This window comes from Nyctereutes procyonoides, unplaced genomic scaffold, assembly GCF_905146905.1.
Source record: "Nyctereutes procyonoides isolate TBG_1078 unplaced genomic scaffold, NYPRO_anot_genome, whole genome shotgun sequence".
In the NCBI taxonomy this organism is placed as follows: Eukaryota; Metazoa; Chordata; class Mammalia; order Carnivora; family Canidae; genus Nyctereutes; species Nyctereutes procyonoides.
Genome location: NW_026575120.1, coordinates 358221 through 379274, shown reverse-complemented (window position 1 = coordinate 379274; position 21054 = coordinate 358221). Strand labels below are relative to the sequence as shown.

At 38.5% G+C, this 21054-nt stretch overlaps 1 protein-coding gene across 2 annotated transcripts in view; it reads right to left on the bottom strand.

Annotated features, from left to right (window-relative positions):
- The window catches only part of MTUS1 (microtubule associated scaffold protein 1), a 161573-nt gene that overhangs the window by 102139 nt on the left and 38380 nt on the right, over positions 1-21054 (bottom strand). For both annotated transcript variants that reach the window (XM_055334607.1, XM_055334608.1), the window contains exon 2: positions 8239-10473. In XM_055334607.1, coding sequence (XP_055190582.1) covers positions 8239-10326 — 2088 coding nt within the window. In that variant the 5' untranslated portion in view covers positions 10327-10473. The remainder of the gene's footprint in view (positions 1-8238; positions 10474-21054) is intronic.

Here is a 21054-nt window from a genome sequence, read left to right as displayed (position 1 = left end):
AAAAGAGGTCACATTAAAGAGGGTGAGAAGGGCACACACATGGTGGAGAGCTAAACACAGAGGGTCTGGATAGAGAAGAGAGGGAGCTTTAAGCACAGGAGAGCCACAAGAAACAATCACACCAGGGAAGCTGCATGGGGAAGACTAATCCCCATAACATTCAGCTTTGAAAATCAGAGCAGCTGATTTTCATACAACCAGTTGAATTTAAAAATCAGCAGGCTGCTCCAGGAAAGACTGGAGGGCCAACAGGAAGCTGAGTCCTTGCCCTTAAAGAGATAGAAGAACGAACAGCCTGAGGAGATACAGTTTAGAAGCAGCAGTTTGAAAATGCCTGGGGTATACAAGAAGGAAAGTTAGTTACTAATCTCAGAGTTCCTTGAGGGACTTCTCCAGAAACAAAGGAGCTGGCAGGCACCATTTCCCTCCCCTACCTCCAGCATAATCACCAAGCCAACTGCAGGAAACAGCTAGCACTCACTACCAAACTTGCTTATCCCATGCCCAGCTCCCTCCAGCTGGGCCAACCCTTCTCCCAGTGCTGTGGATTCCCTCCCTGTAAGATCCACCCAAACCCTGCCAACACTGCATCTCCTACCTCCCTCAAAAGAGGCATGCACCTTGTTAAAACTATACCCCTACCCAAATGCACTTCATGGAGCTGCCATGGGCAACCCCACTCTCCACAGTGTCCCCTGTGGAGAAGGAATGGTACCTATAGCTTGTGGCACCAAGACTTCACTTGCCATACTTCCCAGAGCTGCCCCAGCTGGCCTCCAGTCTCCACAGAGGCTGCAAGATCCTGGTGGAAAAGGACCCACAGGAATAGCTTGCAGCACCCTGCCCCCACCTGCATGCACTTTATGAAGCAACCCTGGTAGGCCTGATCTTATAGGCAGTGGCAAGTCCCCTGTGAAGAGGACCAACATGGCCTTATTATTTAAAGTGTGGTTTCATTGCTTTCAAGAGCAACAGACATAGCTGACTTTCACAACACCCAGAAAACACACAGAGTTAGGCAAAATGAGGAGACAGAGGAATGTGTCCCAAATCAAAGAGCAGGGCAAAATCATAGCAAGAGAAATAAGTGAAATAGAGATAATAAACCTGATAGGTAATTTAAAGTAATGATTATGAAGATACTAGACAAGAGTGGAGGACATCAGTGAAACCCTTACACAGAACAAAAAAGAACCTATCAGAGATGAAGAATCCAATAATTGCAATTAAAAATATGTTTGTAGAATAAGAGACTAGAGGAAGCAGAGGAACAAATTAATGACCTAGAAGACAGAGTTATGGAAAGTAATTAGGCTGAACAAGTGAGAAAAAACAACTATGCAAAATAAGAACAGATTTGGGGAACTCAGGGAATCCATCAAGTATAATAATGTTCACAATACAGGGATCCCAGAAGAAAGGAAAAAGCAGAAAATATATTTGAAGAAATAAGAGGTGAAAACTTCCCTAATCTGGGGGAGGAAATATATCCAATCAAGGAGTACAGAGATCCCCACAAAAAACATCAACCCAAGGAGGTCCACGCATCAAGACACACAGTAATTAAAATAGCAAAAAAGTAGTGATAAAGAATGTTAAAAGCAATGAGAAAAGGGAGTTACATACCAGGGAACCCCATAAGGCTAGGAAAAAGTTTTCAGGCCAGAAGGGAGGGAGTGTTATGATATATTCAAAGCACTGAAAGGGAAAAATCTGCAGCCAAGAATACTCTATTTTGCAAAGCTATCATTCAGAATAGGAGGAAAGATAAAGAGCTTCTTAAACAAAAACTAAGAGTTCATGACCACTAAACCAGCCCTATAAGAACTTCTAAAGAGAACTCTGAGTGGAAAAGAAAGATCATAAGTGAGAGTATGAAAAGTAGGAAACATAAAATAAGTAAAAGTAAATATTTCTGTAAAAAACAGTCTAGGGATTTATGAAAGGATGTAAAATATGACATCATATACCTAACACATGGTGGGAGGGGGATAGGAAGAGTAAAGAATGGGTTCAACATAAGAGCCCATCAACTTCATATAGATTGCTATTTGCAGAAGTTGTAATACAAACTTAATGTTAACCACGAATCAAAGCAAACCAGTAAAAGATCTGCAAAGAATCCAAGTATATCACTAAAGAAAACCAGCAAACAACAGAGAAAGTGAAAGATCAGAAAATAGCTACAAGAACAAACACAAAACAAGTAATGAAACAGCAATACATATCAATAATTACTTTGAATTAACTGGACCAAACTCGCCAATCAAAAGGCATAGGCTAACAGAGTGCATAAAAAAATAAGACCCATTTCTATGCTACCTACAAGAGACTCATTTCAGACCTAAAGACACATGCAGATTGAAAGTGAGAGGATGGAGAAACATTATGCAAATAGATGTCAAAAAGAAAAAGCCAGAGTAGCAATTGTTTCATTGGAAAAAAATAGATTTTAAAACAAAGACTAGAGATTCCCCGGGTGGCTCAGTGGTTTAGCATCTGTCTTCAACTCAGGGCATGATCCTGGGGTCCTGGGATCAATTCTCACATCAGGTTCCCCACAGAGAGCCTGCTTCTCCTTCTACCTGTGTCTCTGCCTCTTTGTGTCTCTCATGAATAAATAAAATCTTTTAAAAAAAATTAAAAAACCAGACCGGAACAAGAGACAAAGAAGGACATATATAATAATAAAGGGGACAACCCAACAAGAAGAAATAATAATCGTAAATATTTGTGCACCCGAATACATAAAAGTTAATAACAAAGGAACTAATTGATATCAATCCAATAGTAGTAGACTTTAACATTCCACTTACACTGATGCTCACATCATCCAAACAGAAAATCAACAAGGAAACAATAGCTTTGAATGACACAATGCAACAGATGGATTTAAAATATATTTAGAACATTCTACTCTAAAACAGAATACACATACTATTCAAGTGCATGTGGAACATTCTTGAGAATAGATCACATATTAGGACACAAAACAAGTCTCAACAAATTAAAAAAGACCAAGGCCATACCATTCATCTTGTATGACTACAACACTATGAAACTTGAAATTAACCACAAGAAAAAAAAACTAGAAAGAACACAAATACAAGGAGGTTAAATAACATGCTACTAAACAGTGAATGGGTCAACCAAGAAATCAAAGAAATAAATTGCATGGAATCAAATGAAAATAAAGACACAATGGTCCAAAATCTCTGAGATGCAGTAAAAGCTGTTCTAATGGGGAAGTGTACAGTAATACAGGCCTATCTCAATAAGAAAAATCTCAAACAACCTAACAACCTAACCTATGTCTGAAGGAGCTAGGAAAACAAACAAACAAACAAACAAACAAACCAAAACCATTAGAAAGAAGGAAATAATAAACACTAGGGCAAAAATAAATCATATTGAAACTAAAAATCCAATAAAACAGATCAATGAAGCCAAGAGCTATTTCTTTAAAAAAGATCAACCAGGGATCCCTGGGTGGCGCAGCGGTTTGGCGCCTGCCTTTGGCCCAGGGCGCGATCCTGGAGACCCGGGATCGAATCCCACGTCGGGCTCCCGGTGCATGGAGCCTGCTTCTGCCTATGTCTCTGCCTCTCTCTCTGTGTGTGTGACTATCATAAATAAATAAAAAAAAATTAAAAAAGGGATCCCTGGGTGGCGCAGTGGTTTAGCGCCTGCCTTTGGCCCAGGGCGTGATCCTGGAGATCCGGGATCGAATCCCACGTCGGGCTTCCCATGCATGGAGCCTGCTTCTCCCTCTGCCTGTGTCTCTGCCTCTCTCTCTGTGTGTGTGACTATCATAAATAAATAAAAATTTAAAAAAAAAATTAAAAAAAAAAAGATCAACCAAATTGATGAACCTCTAGACAAAGTCATCAAAAATGAGCAGAGTCAAATAAATAAAATCACTAATGAAAGGAGAAATAACACCACAGAAATACAAACTGTAAGAATACTATGAAAAACTATATGCCAATAAATTGGACAACCTAGAAGAAATGGATAAATTTCTAGAAACTTATAAGCTATCAAAACTGAAGCAGGAACTAGAAAACTTGAACAGAGCAATGACTAGCAAAGAAACTGAATCAAACTCCCAATAAAGTCCAGAAGGAGATGGCTTCACAGGTTAATTCTACCAAACATTTAAAGAGTCAATACCTATTATTCTCAAACTATTCAAAAAAAATAGAAGAGGGAAGAAAACTTCCAAATACATCCTATGAGGCCACATTACCTTGATACCAAAACTGGAAAGACCACCAAAAAAATTGATTAAAATAAATTAAAAAATAAAAACACTACAGGCCAATATTCACTACAGTGAATATAGATGCAGAAGCTCTCAACAAAATATTAGCAAACAAAATTCAATAATGCATTGAAAAAATCATTCACCACAATCAAGTGGGATTTATTGCTTGGATGCAAGAGTGTGTCAATGTTCACAAAAATCAATGTGATATATTACATCATGTAATCAAGAAGAGAAAGGGAATCAAAAGAGAAAGGATAAAAATCATATTTCTAAGATGCAGAAAAAGCTTCTGACAAAGTATAACATCCATTTATGATAAAACACCTCAAGCAAAGTAGGTTTGGAGGGAATATACCTCAACATAGTAAAGCCCATATATGAAAAACCTACAACTAACATCATACTCAATGGAAAAAAAATGGAGACCTTCTCTCCCTGAGGTCAGGAACAAGGCAAGGATGTCCACTATCACCACTTTTATTCAATGTATTACTGGAAATCCTAACCACAACAATCAGACAAGAAATAAAAGGTATCCAGTTTGTAAGAAAGAAGTAAAACTTTCACTAATGATACTATATATAGAAAGCTCTAAAGACTAAAAACAAAACAAAACACAAAAACAAAAACAAAAACCTACTGGAACTGATAAATGAATTAAGTCACAGGATGCAAAAATCATTGAACAGAAATCTGTTTCATTTCTGTACATTAATAATGAAGCAGCAAAAATAGAAATTAACAATCATGTCTACAACTGCACCAAAGATAATAAAGTATCTACGAATAAAGCTAGCCAAGGAGGGGGAAGACTTACACTCTGGAAACTATAAATCACTGATGAAAGAAATTGAAGATGACTCCAAGTAAGAGAAAGACATTCCATGCTCATGGATTGTAAGAACAAATGTTAAAATGTTTATACTACCCAAAGCAATCTATAGACTAATGAAATCTCCATCAAAGTACCAAAAACAGGGTGCCTAAGTGGCATAGTCAGTGTCAGACTCTTGGTTTTGGCTCAGGTCATAATCTCAGGGTCATGGGATCAAGCCCCACATCAGGCTCCATGTTCAGCACATAGTCTACTTGAGATTCTTTCTCCCTCTCTCTCTCTGCTCCTCTTGCTTATACTCACTCACCCTCAAATATTAAAAAAAAAACAAAACATATACATACACAACAAAAGCATTTTTCACAGTACCAGAAGAAAATTCTAAAATTTGTATGGAACCACAAAAGACCCTGAATACCCAAAGCAATCCTAAAACAAACAAACAAACAAAACTAGAAGTACCATAGTTCCAGACATCAAGTTATATTACAAAGCTATAGTGATCAAAACAGTACAGTACTGGCAAAAAAATAGACACATTGAGATCAATAAAACAAAATAGAGGGCTCAGTCCAGAACCTGTATATTACAGGGAAAATTTATGACACAGATATACTAAACCTCAGCAAAGTGGTCCACAGAGCAGGCATCACAAAAATATCAATTCCTTCCCTGTTACTGTGTTAGCTAAAGGGGCGGTGAATCACTATCACCAATACATAACATCTGTAATGGGTCGCTATGCTCAACTTGTATCAAATTAAAATCAAATTCCTTCTTCCAAATAAACAGCCTTTCTGAAATTTCAGATAAACCATGACCAAACAACTGAGACTGTAGGCAACTTAGGAATTCAATAAACTTAGGGGCCCCTGAGTGACTCAGTGGGTTAAGTGTTCCACCCTTGATTTTGGTTCAGGTCATGATCTGAGATCAAGCCCCATGGCAGGCTCCATGCTCAGCAGGGAGTCTTCTTGAGATTCTCACTCGCTCATGCTCTCTCTCTGCCCCTCCTCACACTCTGGGTGTGTTCTCTAAAATAAATAAATCTTAAAAAAAAAATTACATAAACTCAAGGCCTGTTTTAGCCCCCAGACCAAGACAACACAATGAAAATTAACATCCCTCCGTTACTATCTCATCATAGATCCAGGGTGTATTTAGAATCTCTGGGTACTGCTTAAGTGATCAAGAAATGGAAGTTTGAATCAGCATCAAGCAAATTTTCACTAATTCAACTCTCTACAATAAGCACAGAATCTGTGGCCTGTGATGGTTTGTCCTCTCCCTTCCCCAGGATATATGAAAATACCTAAGAGGTGAACCAGTGCTATTGGAGGGAATTGAATTGAAGACATCAATAAAGAATAAGTTGGGTTTGTTTTGTTTTAGTACCATTTGATAAGTGTCTGTGCTGAAAATATGGGAATCCTAACTGCAAGATTCCAAAAACGGAATGTGCTTCTTCCCCAAGGTACTGGAATCCATTTCAACCCAATGATTCTATCACTTGACTCCATATGGAGTCTGAAAAATGGCTTTCTGTTTCCCATGTGTAGAATGAAAGCCTAAGATTTACTCAATGCACACAGAAAAACTTTTAATTTCAAAATTATACAATGAATTTATATTCATGGCAAATGTTCTTTAGAGAAACTTTAAGCTGTTTTTTTTTGGCAGTAAGATGTCAATACACAATGAAAGCCTACCATAAGGAGGAATAAATGTATTTATTCAACTACGAATGTTGATTAGAATTACCAGAGGTTATAATTTAATTTGGCAAAACATCAAATTATCAATGATATAAGACAAGCTTCCTATGTTTCACCTGAAAAGAACTTAAAAATAAGACAAGTTTCGAAATACAGTTGCATTAGTTTAGACATCATCGTGGGGTGGGTATCATTGTTCCCCCAAAAAAGTTAGAAAAGCCAAAACATCTCTAACCTGATGTAGCTCAAGAATATCGTCTTTCCTAACTTCTCTCCTAAAGGGACCTAACAATTCCCTAACACACCCTAAAAACACTTCTAAAACAGCCCATTGACATTTCATTACACCACATGTGCTTCTTTGAGACATGAACCCTCCACGGTGAACACCCATGTCTCACATCCCTCCTACCTGGCACCCAGTTCCTGGCCCAGAGGACAGAAGCCAAGAAAAGCCTACGTGGGGCCAAAGATACATGTTAAGTCCCTATGGTGAAAAACAGGGCTCAGGACAAGTACACAAAGCTCAAAACTGGCCTGACAAACATTTTTAAAACTCAGAAACTAGTTTCTTCATGCTATTGACAAAAATATAGGTGTATTTAAAGAAAAATAATCTTCAAACTGCATGAATTTTTTGTTTAAATGATCTAGTCTCCTCCTCCCACCCCACAAACATCAGATATGCCACAAGTGCTATAGACAACAGGCTGCTTTTTCACTGTACATGAATCAAAGGGGTTTATTTTAACGGACCAGGAATCAACATGTTAGGGCTACAAGAGACCTCAGACATCTACCAGGCCAACCCTTTCACATCTGGGTGTCCAAGATTTTTCCACCAAAGTCACACTGGCTGATCCAAGGCAGAATTTGCAATTACCTTGTTCACAGGAGAGGGCTCCGCTTCCCAGAGCAGCCTCCTCCACAAGAGACCAAGAGTTATTTTTATGTTGATACTGTTTACCAGCTCTCCCCAGCCATGCCATTTCTTAAATATGGCCCAACACATCTTAAAGTTCATGAACAAATCTTTCATTTTCGTAAGTATAAAATATAATCAGATACTTAACTCCAAATAACTAATTACACCAAAATATTAACTTATTGTTTCACCTTATTAAAAGGAACATTGGTATGCAATACAAAATATTGCACTTGATTATTTTCCCCATATGCAGTTTTCCGATGTTGTAATATACAGGAAATACTTCAGAATACCTTAACATTCTAAAGTTTGCAGCCTACAAGACACTCTAAAGTGTGCACCTTACAAAACAAAGAATTACTGAATAATCAACACCTGAAAGCAAATTTGCACAACTACGTCTGCAACATTTTTGATTACTTGTGATAATTGCTAATACATCTCTCAGCTTCCTCCACCCTTCCCTGAAGCAAGCAAAAATCTTACTTACCAAAAACATAGAACCATATTCAAAGGTCTCATTCATAATTTCCTTTTTTAGCTCTTGTTTTTCCATAGGTGTCCCATTTTCTTTTTCACCCTTCTTTTCAGGGCTAATCCTATCAATGCTGGAGGCATATGTTATTTCCAAACATTCTGTGCTTTCCATTTTAACAGGGAGTATGTCTTTAATCTTCTGGAAAAAGGGAGCCACGGACCCAGTCTCACATGCTGAATTAGAACTTGCTTTGTCAACATCTTCCTGATTCGATTTCATGGCAGATGTTGTTCTTGGAACCTTGTGTGAAGCATTTTTAGAATGAGTTGTAACATGTACAGCCTGGCTAGTAATGAGTTTATTAAATTGCTGCTTATGCGTCTTGTTAATTAGGATTTCTGCTTTTGTATCTACATTCAAGTCAGACCTTGGGGTTTTGCTCAAAGTTGTCAACTGTCTTGAAGAGAGAGATGAGGGTGGTGAGGCATTGGTTAACTGAGGACTGGGGTTAACCTTTGATAAAGCAGGGTCTTTGGACTGCAGCACTGGTCTAGACACAACTTTTGCTTTGACATTCTTGAAGTTTGGTCTTGGGTAACTTATAATTTCGGTTTTTCTAACTTTGCTCCCTATAGGGGTATTTATTTTAGATGTCAATTTTCCTAAATTAGGCTTAGACGTGGTCATCGGTGCCCCCTTCAAGTTTGGTAAATTTCTAAGCTCTCGATGACTCTTCTCCACTTTACTATATTTCTTGGTCGCTTCAATAGGTGAAATAGAAAAGGTTGCATTTGGGGAATCTAGGATTGGCGTTGACATGCGATTTGTGTGATTTGTGCTAATGACCATATCATTTGCATCCCAACTCAATTCAACTGATGAAGCCATCTTTTGTCCTGGTGGGCTACTCAAGATCAGTTCTGTGGTACGATTTTGGGTTTCCAAATCCTTTTCATTAGAGGCATTTTGTGTGTCTTCAGCCACAGTGACTTTGTGTTCTGGGTTCAGTAGTTGGGCTTCATTTTTATCAAAAGCTGGCACCAGTAAAGGGCATTCATCATCCCTAAGAGAATTAGACACTGTTTCTCTTAGATTTTGGCCCATTTCCTTTTGCCCATATGAGCTCTGTGAATGTGTCTCACTATTTGGTTCATCTTTAGATAAACAAAAGAACTCTTGTAATACAGACCCATTGGGAACATCCATGCCCTCAGAAACTGGTGTTTGAGCTTGTATCTCTTTTTCTCCAACCACTCTTCGCTGTGACCCATCTGTGTAGTCACTGGTGACCTGTCCTGACGAATACTGACACTGATTGCCAGTATCTGGAACACCACTATCAGTTTGCATCACATCAGAAAACACTGTGTAAGTTGTGTCTTGGGCCTGTGCTGCTGGGGCTTGTGTGTTTTCAAAGCGGTCTTGATCATAATTCATTTCTCTCACATGTACCTCAGCAGAATGGGAAGATGTATGAATGGAACAGGATAAAGATGGATTTCCACTCCTTGTGCTGGTTGGCTGCAGATTTCCAGGGGTATGCAAAGACTGATCCTTTCCAATGGCACGACGTGTTATAAAGGTGCAGTTAACATTATCCACTGTCATGTCAAATGTTTGGTTTAGCTCCAAGGCAGCAGGATAGTCTGTGTAGTACAAATCCTCGTTGTTGGGTTTCCACACGAAAGGCAGAGCTGTCTCAGCACTCTGGTCCTGAAAGGATTCTAGGGAATGACAACTGTTAGACAGGTACTTGGGCTCCTCTGTGCTTACAACATGTGCGCAAGACTGAAGTGCGGAATCTTTATGGAGATCTAACACCTCCCTACCAATCAACTCACTTGAAGACTTCTGGCAATCAAGTACTTCCAAACACGGAGGGGTTAAAGCAACATTTTTGTCAATGTCCACAGCAGAGTTGGTTTCATAATCAACCACCATGTCATCAGGCTTGGCAGAATTCCAATTCACATTACTGGCTGAAGAGTTTTGTGTATGTGGGGATTTTGGGTTGAATGCATATGTGTTTCCGTTTTTGTCACTCATAAATAAGGAATGCAGTTCATCTTCTGTCTTCTCATCTGAATTATCATCATTCATCCTGAATATTAACTTTAAACCTCTGCCATTTTATTCTCTTCGTTAAATCCTTTCAAATGAAAGGCAAGAAAAAATTGTCCATCTCCTAAGTTTTAGCACAGTTCAAAGTTTCTAAGATGCTTTGAAGTTATAATGATTTGTTGTTCCCTGGAAGAAACAAAATGATCAATTCAAGTAAGTATTATTAAAATTAGTAAGTCACTGCTTGATTTCAATCACTTTATTTTTACATTTGGAACCTACACCTGTGGATAGAGGTAAAAAAAATATCTTCAGCTCAGTATCACCTGCTTTTTTATGTGAGGAAATGGGGCAGAAGACAGAAACACTGCTAAAATTGTACCATGACTGACTTTACATCTGAGATACCTCCCCTCCCCATATTCTCATTGTCAGAAGAGAAGAAAATCTCACAAGAGCCTTTCCTTCTCGTTGGTTAACCATTGATCCTAATTTGCTGAGGACAGTTCCAATTTATGCTTGTTGTCCCAACATAATTATAATAATATCCTTTCCATATTCAGAAGGGTTCCTTATTGTGTCCATAAAGGGTGATTACCAGACAGACCTGTCAAACACAGCAAATGAGCTGAAGATCAATGAAGATTTAGGGCATTTCTCTTTCCCTGCTTTCATTTCTTAAACATACTTCAAAGTTGAAAAAAAAAAGTTGTTAATTCTTAATAGTTAAAGTGGTACCTGTTGGAAGTCCCTAAAAGTGTTAAATTGCCTGACACAGGATTTCTACTCTGAAGTATCTACTAAAGAGAAATGAAAACTTATGCCTACACAAACACTTGTACAAATGTACAGGATTAATAGAAGCATTAGTCATAATAGCTAAGTAGAAGTCAATGTCAATTAACTGGTAAATAAAAAAAAAAAAAAAGACTGGTAAATACCAAAACGTTGATGCCCATTCAACAGAACAAACAATCAGCAAAAGAAAAAATGGAGTATTGACACAGCCACAACATGCATAGTGTTACAAATCAAAAATATTATACTAAGTGAAAAGCCAGTGGTAGACAACTACTTATTATATATTATATTTACATGAAATGTCCAGAATAGGAAAATCTATAGAGACAAAATAGATCAGTGATTCTCTAGAGCTGAGAAAGGGTAAGAGGGAAAGGAATGAGCAGCAACTGTTAATCAGGATGGTGTTTCTTTTGAGAGTCATGAAAATGTTCTAAAGACTATGATGATAGTTGCACAATACTATATATACCACTTAAAACTACTGAATCGAACACATACAAGATCATTAAAAACAACCCACTAAGGCTTTCCAATCCAAAGATTTCTGCTAATAACTAAGTTTATTATGCTTTTGGCCAAAGTTACGTCCTTAAAAAATGCATTCGATCAAAGACCCAATGTTCAAGAGAGGACTGCAAGTAAGTCACAGAGATATACATTCACTTGAATTGAATTTCTAATCCTGGTATTAAGGGTCAATCAGATGTCGCTGTTCTGACCTAAAGAAATAAAATATACATGGGGGGGGGGGATGACATACCGTGACCTGTAAATTTGTGAATTAAGAGATCTCATTTTTCCATTTTGTAATCCTCTCTGTAATCAAACTTCAGTGACCTAAATACAACCAAAATTGGAACCATGGAAGAACTGAAAGGATCAGTATCTTCGCTAACAGTACTCTATGTGTTTCTGGCCATGTATCCTGAAATCAGTTTCTACTGTGGGGAGAAAGAAAGGCTGCAATGTTCAGCGCAATAGCATGCATGTGTGCGTATACAAGCACATACACATGCACACACTCAAAAGGACATTCTGAATCCTAAAATAAGGCCTATATGATTTATATATACTGATGGGAAATATAAATTACTGTTTTCCACCATTAGGTTTTGTTTATTTTGTTTTTTGTTTAATATTTTACTTCTTTGAGAGGGAGAGGGAGCCTAACTGGGGCTCAACCCCAGGACTCTAGCATCATGACCTGTACTGAAGGCAGATACTTAGCCAACTGAGCCACCCCTTCCACCACAGTTCTGAATTCACTAAATTCACTGAAGTAATAGTTGTTTGGCTAATACCCTAATAAAAGTTTTGCTAAGATGCATTAATTATGGGGAGTAGGAAATATGTTCAAGCTAAATATTTATTTTTTTAAAGATTTTTTATTTTATTTATTCATAGAGACACAGAGAGAGAGAGGCAGAGACACAGGCAGAGGGAGAAGCAGGCTCCATGCAGGGAGCCTGACGTGGGACTCGATCCCGATCCCGATCCCGGGTCTCCAGGATCATGCCCCGGGCTGCAGGCGGCGCTAAACCGCTGCACCACCAGGGCTGCCCTCAAGTTAAATATTTAAACAAAGAAGTATATTTATTCACCTTTAGACTTACGTGTGTGGCCTATAATTTCAAAAAGCAGTAAATACATTATAACTGTCTGTTTCCATGAAGGTCAATATTCATTTAAGAGATTCTAGTAGTAGAAAATATGAGCACTGTAAACAGAAGCTTTTAATGTAATTCAAAGAAATTGTTTGTCTACATAAACACAATCATTAGATTCAATTAAGGAGTTTTACTATCTGAATTCCTTCTTCCAAAGTACGTAGAAAATTATTTTTTAAAAAAACTTTGATAAAAACCGAATGATTCAAATGTCAAGGCATTTCAAGTTACTTTTGAAATAAATGCATAATAGAATACAAATGTATAATAGGACACAGACATTCTATACTTATTTATAAAGGAGAAAAACTGGGGAAAAACTAACACTAAACATACTTGCAATCTTTGACTACCTATGATTATTTCCTTTTGAACAACTTCCTAGAAATAGAAGCATGTACCAAGGCAGGGCAGCCCAGGTGGCTCAGCTTAGTGCCGCCTTCAGCCCAGGGCCTGATCCTGGGGACCCAGGATCGAGTCCCACTTCGGGCTCCCTGCATGAAGCCTGCTTATCCCTCTGCCTGTGTCTCTGCCTGTCTCTCATGAATAAAAAAAAAAAAAAAATCCTTAAAAAAAAAAATGTGTCAAGGCAAAGAATGTGATTTTTTTAAGAGTCTTGATACAGTTCGCCAAATTGTTAGATGGGAGGGGGGAGATTCTTTATTAAAAAATATTCATATATATGTATATATGAATACATATATATATATGAAACAGATATAGGACCTGAGTTTTACTTTTAAAGTTCATGTATTTTATTCAGCATTTTCCCCCAAATATTTTTCCAAGTCATTATACTATAAAAACATTTCTAATGGTTGTTAAATTTCACTAAAGTTTAAATGTTTTACATTTATGTTAGTTTATGAAGTGTAATGAAAAAACCCATCAACCATTCTAATCTTCACATGACTGCTTAATATATTTGTTGTTTTGTTGTATTTTTTTTTAAATTCACAAACAACCAAACTAAGTGAGCAAAGCTATATAAAACATACACACACACACACACACACACACACACACACAATGCATTGAGAAGTACTTCAGGAGAGTTTTGATAGGAAATGAATTTACAGAAGTATTTTCTACCTTTGTAGCAAAGAGTAAAGAATTTGCGGTACAAAGATTTGGATACTAAAAATTTCTTAAGATTATCAGTTATAGAATTAGTTGGAAGATCAACTTTCTCTAAAGAAAACAAAAATTTCAAGTCATCACTATGAAGATAAATCCATGGTCAGGAAACTATTCCCTCAGGAATTCTATCAAAAAAGCTGAAAGCTATTTTGCCTGAAGGCCAATTTCATTCCTTCCCTCCCACTTAAAGAACAGTACCCTAAATTTCTACTACATGCTGGACTCATGTTCTGTGATAATCTCACCTGATCCATGAATTTGTGTCTTTGTATTTCTATAACTCCAATGTCATTTGTGACACCTTCAAAGTTACTATTTGGGCAACGTTTATTATTAAGCAAAATCAAAAGTTAAAAAAAGGCAAAAAGGTTGAAATAAATTATTCTCCCTAAAGAGTTCATTTCTCAAGTTGTCTTTCAGCAGCATTATCTATCAGAACAAACAGAATGGTCAAGTTTCCTTTTTAAGAATGCCATTTGGGAAAATAAAGAGATCTTTCTCAGACAACATTTTGGATGAGAGAGAACAAATTCCCTACCTACTAAGATCTGAGAATATGATAGGCTAGCTCCTCTTGATTCAAGAGGAGTAAGGTTACCAAAATATATATTTTTATAATGATTTATAAGGTTAAAAACTATTTGTACTGAAAGAAAAGGTCAATGAAAATAACATTGTAATATTTGAGCTATTTCAATACTTTTGGAAAGCATAAGATTACTTTCTAAATCTTAGTTTAAGAACAATGATTGTTTTCCAAAGGTAGAAATTCCATTTTTATTACACTGAACAGATACACCTAAAAAGATCATTTATATAAATGAAATCCTTGTGATTCAATTGAACTCACCATCATTATATTAATACTAGAAGATATTTTAAATATCTAATTCAAAAAAAAATCTAATTCAAACATCTTACAAATAAGAAAACCACCTGTACGACAGAAACTACAGGACTCCGTCAAATGGGTTGCTAGAACACTACTACTACATTATGCAATAATTATGTGCCTTATTTGCCAACTGAACTATAAACTCAGTAGAGGCTTATACATCAGTACATATCTTCTACATCTTCCCATTACCTATAATATCTAACCTGGTAATTTGAACTTAGTACAGATAAACTTGCTACCTCATATGGTAATTAAGAAAGGAGGTTTCCAGAAGTCATATATGGAAACTAGTTTCATTACTTTGTAACCATAAAGAACTTTAATTTTACTCCTTATATATGTCTACATATGGCATACCAGCCTTAAGATTTGAATATAGTTATAATTTACAGCTTTCAAATCATGCAATCATGTCAGCTCTTATAGTTTCTATGAACTCACGAATCCTACCACTAAAGCTCCCTAGGCTTCAAAACCCAAAATATATCTGGTCTTGAACTTATTTTAGAACAACAAAAAAGACGATCTATGTACAATATCTGAGCTACCCATTTTATTTTATTCGAAAGTGAAAAATAAAGAAGTTGAACAAAAAATCATCAGCATGTGTTGCTGACATACTCATAAATCTCTCCTGTTGAAACCATTCAAGGTACTAAAAGTTTTACCCTTAAGCCTCATCATAGTATCATTTTTCACAGTTTCAGCTGGAATTTTTAAGTTAGTTCCTGCAACCTACCTTTTCACAAACTCGACCTCCTCCAGTAGAGTTTAGTAAAGCACATCTTACCCCTCAGAACCAAGAACAAGCATACCAAATAGTCTATTTCCTAAGAGCAGGAGGGTTTCTGGTGAGGCCATTTAAACAGGAGGATGGCTAGCATTGGTTTAATGGATTTCAAAATGAAGGCTATGGAAGTGTCACAGCACAGCTGGCTTTACACACAACTGGACCTTTTGTGGAGAAAATGCAGATGGATTCAGTAGGTCTGGGTTGAGGCTTGAGATTCTGCATTTCTCTCCATCTCCTTGGTGATGGAGAAGCTCTAAATCCACGGACCACTGTTGGAGCAAGGAGGATGTAGCAGAGCCTTGAGGAAAAAATGTTCATCTAGACAAGCCAATCAATATGCTCTCTGTGGACTTTCAGAGCCAGTTACCTCCACACCCAACTGTAAAACTTGTTACTCTGAAGATAGGCTTTCCTTACCTCTGAACCCTAATGTAGGCTTTTATACTTTCATCTCTGAGCATGAATACTCCCATTCATAGAAAACTGGAAATTTGTACAGTCATGGAGAATGTTGCTTCTAAATCCACCTGCAGAGGAAGTTCAATTGGTATAATTCTCCTGCCCCGTTCTGTCCTTTTACTTTCTCCACCCAGGAGAAATAGAGTGGATTAGTAGATTAGGTAAATTTTGGAAGACCTAGCTGGGCAAGGACTGGGGTGAGGGGAGTGTCCTTCACCCTAGGCGCTAATTTTTTTTTAAAGATTTTATTTATTTATTCATGAGAGACACAGAGAAAGAGAGGCAGAGACACAGGCAGAGGGAGAAGCAGGCTCCATGCAGGGAGTCCAATATGGGACTCGATCCCAGAATTCCAGGATTCCGGATCTAAGCCAAAGGCAGACGCTCAACCACTGAGCCACCAGGCATCCCTCAGGCACTAAATTTAAGACAATAACTAACTGTGCCCCTTCGAGCTATATTGGAGCCTGAGGCAAAGAGAAAAGTCAGAATACCAACGCTACCTTGTAAGGGTATATATATATATATATATATATATATATATATATATATATATATTTCATTATTATAAACAGAATTTTTTTATTATTTTTTTTTTTATAAACAGAATTGATGGAAAAATCCATCATGTGTTAAGTATTACTTATCTTGATCACTGAAGGTTTCCTGGGACCCCTCACATTTGACTTGAGGCCAGGCCCTCACTCACCTGATCCTACCTTAGTCCCAATCCTGCTACCCCACAGTACAAACTCTCCCCTCCTCCCCCCCAGAGCAGGCCCTGTCCCCAGAGGGGTGCATGTGAGACCTGCCCTACTTCTGCTCTACAGTCATGCCTAAGTGGGTATTTCAAACATAGTCCAGCCCGTCAAACTACTTTTCATCTATAATTTGTCTATAATTGTGGCTAAAATTCTACAGTTATAGAATCTGCAATTATAATTCATCTACAATCTCATCCATAATAATTTATGGGCCTTATTCTTTTTGTTTCTCAAACGTTCATAACCAGAAAAAAAAAAAAGGCACGAACACTACTCCTAAGTCAACAGCCAATCCTGAACATGTACCGACCACAGCCCTGGAAGCCAGAGCCCTGGTGAGCCAGCCACACCCCTCAGGTGTAGGATCATGGAGGAGGTCCAGGGAATCATCCAGAAAGGACTGCAGTGGCTGCAGCAACCCAAGGAAGCATATGGGGTTTTGGGAAGTGACTTTTCACAAATTGTTAAAATATTTTCTCCTGAAACAACCAATTCAGCCACTCCTAATAGCATTCTTGAAAAGGGGTTATTCTTGGGCAGCCTGGTGGCTCAGCAGTTTAGCGCAGCCTTCAGCCCAGGGCGTGATCCTGGAGACCCTGGATTGAGTCCCATGTTGGGCTCCTGCATGGAGCCTGTTTGTCCCTCTGTGTCTCTGCCTCTCTCTCTCTCTCTCTCTCTCTCTCTCTCATGAATAAATAAAATCTAAAAGAAAAGAAAAGAAAAGAAAAGAAAAGAAAGAAAGGGGAGGGGAGGGGAGGGGAGGGGAGGGGAGGGGAGGGGAGGGGAGGGGAGGGGAGGGGAGGGGAGGGAAGGGAAGGGAAGGGAAGGGAAGGGAAGGGAAGGGAAGGGAAGGGAAGGGAAGGGAAGGGAAGGGAAGGGAAGGGAAGGGAAGGGAAGGGAAGGGAAGGGGTTATTCTTCATTGGGCCCTCTCAGTACTGTAAAGACATTAACTGAAGGAACAAACCAGGAGAAATCAACAAGAAATAACACCTACAGGAGCAAAACACACGTAGAGTAATTCAGGCCTTTGCCATGAGCAACGTAGATGGCACTTTGGCTCAAAGCACAGGTCAGGTGTTTTTACATATTGGTGGTTTGCCACCTATATCTGGCTAATCCAGCTCACTTTTTCAGCGAGGAGGATGATTTTAAATAGCACAGATTGAGGACCTTAAGGAGGAGCTTAAGACCATACATCCTTTTGATCTGAGTAGGAAACTCTAGCTCATGGCAACTCTATCGGTAGGTGGTGTGGCCGGTTCCATGGAAGGAACACTGCACAAGTCTGTAACTCAAAGAAAACAAGGCCCAGGCTGCACAGCTAAAACAAAACCATCCAGACCTCAGCACGAGCACTGGCGTTTAGCAGGCTGTCTTTTTGTGCATGCCACACGGATACACCTTCAACTACCCTCCTGGCAGGTGTGTGCAGACAGCTAGTAGGCAGACACCAGTGTGACACAATTACTCTAGGCAAGAGCATCTTTACAGGCCCTTTTTGACATGAGTGGCCGACACGGTACTTATTGTTTTAAAATAGCAAAGCAGCTTTCTGTCCCCCCTACAGAAAACTAGAATGTTCCCAGCTTTAAATTGTTAATAATAGGTCTGATAGGCAATGCTAGGCTAGTAAGTCACTGAAATTCCACTCTGTATTTGAGAACAAGAAGGTAGTGGTGGATGGGAGAAGCTGCAATCCATGTGTGTTTTTTTTTTTAAGGACTCAAGAATCACAACTTCACATGTGCGCATGTGCACACACACACTCACACCCCACCACCACAGTGTTCCCAATAAGCACTTGATTGGATTGTTAGATATTAGAGATCAATCTTCCTCAGGAATCATGTTTCTTAGAAGTAGATTCAGAGCAAGAGGCAGTAGAAGTAGCTCTTGTGGCAGAAATCTGAAAATGCCTGTTCGTCAAAGAGTGAAAGGTAGGTCACTAGGCAGGGCTCAGCTGGTGCCACAGCAGTCTTCATAAACACTATCAACTACATTCCAAGAATGTGATTTTTGCCCTGATTACTTCAGGATTAGAGGATTGGGCTGTTTTCAAAACGTGGTGATTTGGGGGCAGTGGGAAGGAGAGAAGACCATTCTGTGATCACCTGCATCCTCCTCACACACCAGGGGCTGAGAACCAGCACAACTTCAGACACCACGAGAAGACAGACCTTCTTGTGAAGCAGCCCAGACTATGCCTTCCAGAACAATCAGGCCACCGAGGCTTCTAGAATACTTTAGCCTGGTAAGCTAGGCTTATTGGAATTTGAGGGTTTTTGTTGTTGTTGTTGTTGTTTGCTTCAAAGTCTCAAAAAAAAAAAAAAAAGATGTTGTAAGAGAGGGCACATGAGCAAGAAGGGGACAGAGAGAGACAGAGGGAGAAGTAGGCTCCCCACTGAGCAGGGAGTCTGACACAGGACTCCATCCTGGGACCCCAAGATCATGACTCAAGCTGAAGGCAGACACTTAACCAACTGAACCCCCAGGCACCCCTATTTTGAACTTTTCACTCCATTGGATTTTAACATATTGGACTTGAACTTGCCAAGTTAGACCATCCTACAATTAATTTTTTTTTCCTGGGCATGTGACAGAAGTTTATTTTCAAATGTAGGCACCATTATGTTCCTGGCACCTTAACTTTGTCACGGGATCTCACTACACACCTCTAAAAAGCTATGCAAGACAACATGGCTGTAGATCATTTGAGAATGAAAAGAGGAAAGCAAACTTAAGCCCTGAGCACAGAGTGGTCTTGGGATTGATATAATTAATTGCCAGAGCCTTCCAAATCTCTACAGCCCTTCAGAAGTGCCAGGAAGGCGCACAAAGGGACAGTGGACTGAGAAGCAACCTCTTGAATAGGAGGCACTGATTAACCATGAACTAAATTGCAAGCATGGTATGTGAAGAGAACAAGAAGTAGGGATGTTGCAGGGGAATGCTTCTTCCTCCATGCCTGATGCTTCTTTTAATGGGGGAGTTCAGTATATCCTTCTTTGCTTTAATCTGACCTTTTACTTTCATCCTGCCCAAAGAAGTACAGTAATGTATCTGATTTGAAAATTTGGTAGAATAAACAGAGCTCCTCCCACTGTCTTCTTGGGGATGTTTCAGCTCGTAGAGAGCACGGGAGCACTCTATCTTCAGAGCAGCCCTGTGGTAACTGCGAGGACCAAATTCTGGGGTGTTCTGTTAGGGAGCTCCTTTTTTTTTTTTTTTTTTTTTTGTTAGGGAGCTCCTTGATCATTCACACTAAGCTATCCCCTTCCAAATAGCCTTCAACAAAGATAGTTTGATTCTTCATAGACCAGATACCTTACTCTGTCTCATTTCTCCATTGCTCCTCAACATAGGTGGAGAAGAGGGGTATTACTTATCAGACAAAAACTATGTAATACTTACTGATCTGTTTTTCTCTAATTCTTATCTTAAATCTATGAAGTCTACTTTTTTATTCTGGTAAAAATCCACATAAGATTATTTTTAATTATACCATTATATAGCATTAAGCACATTAATAATCCTGTGCAATCATCATCCATCTCCAGAATTTTTCATCTGAGATGAAACTCCGTACCCATTAAATGATAACCTCCCATTCTCTTACCCCACCCCTACCCACCACCATTCTACTGTTGTCTAAATAATCTGACTGCTCTAGGTAACTCAGAGGAATCACATCATATTTTGTCCTTTTGTGTCCGTCTTAACTCCTTCAACATAAGGTTTGTTCATGTTGTAGCATGTGCTAGTAATTCTTTCCTTTTTAAGGCTGAGTAATATTTTATTGTATATGCCACATTGTTTATCCATTCATGCATTGATGGATACTTGGATTTCTTCCACCCTTTTACAATTGTGAATAATGTTGCTATGAACATCAGTGAATGGCTAGCTCCAAAATCCTGCTCGTAATTCTTTTCAGTATATACCCAAAGTGGAATTAGTAGATCATATGGTAATTCTAAGTTTAATTTTTCTGAGGAATCACAACTGGTTTCCATAGCATCCGTATCATTGTACATCCCCACCAGCAATGCAGAGTTCTAATATATTTACATTTCACCAGCATTTTCTGGTTTGTTATATATATATATATATATATATATATGAGAGAGACCCTAATGTTTGTGAAGTGGTACCTTCTGCTGGTTCTGATTTATATTTGCTTAAGGATTTCCTGATGCCAAGCATCTTATAATGTACTTAATGGCCATTTGCTTACCTCTTTT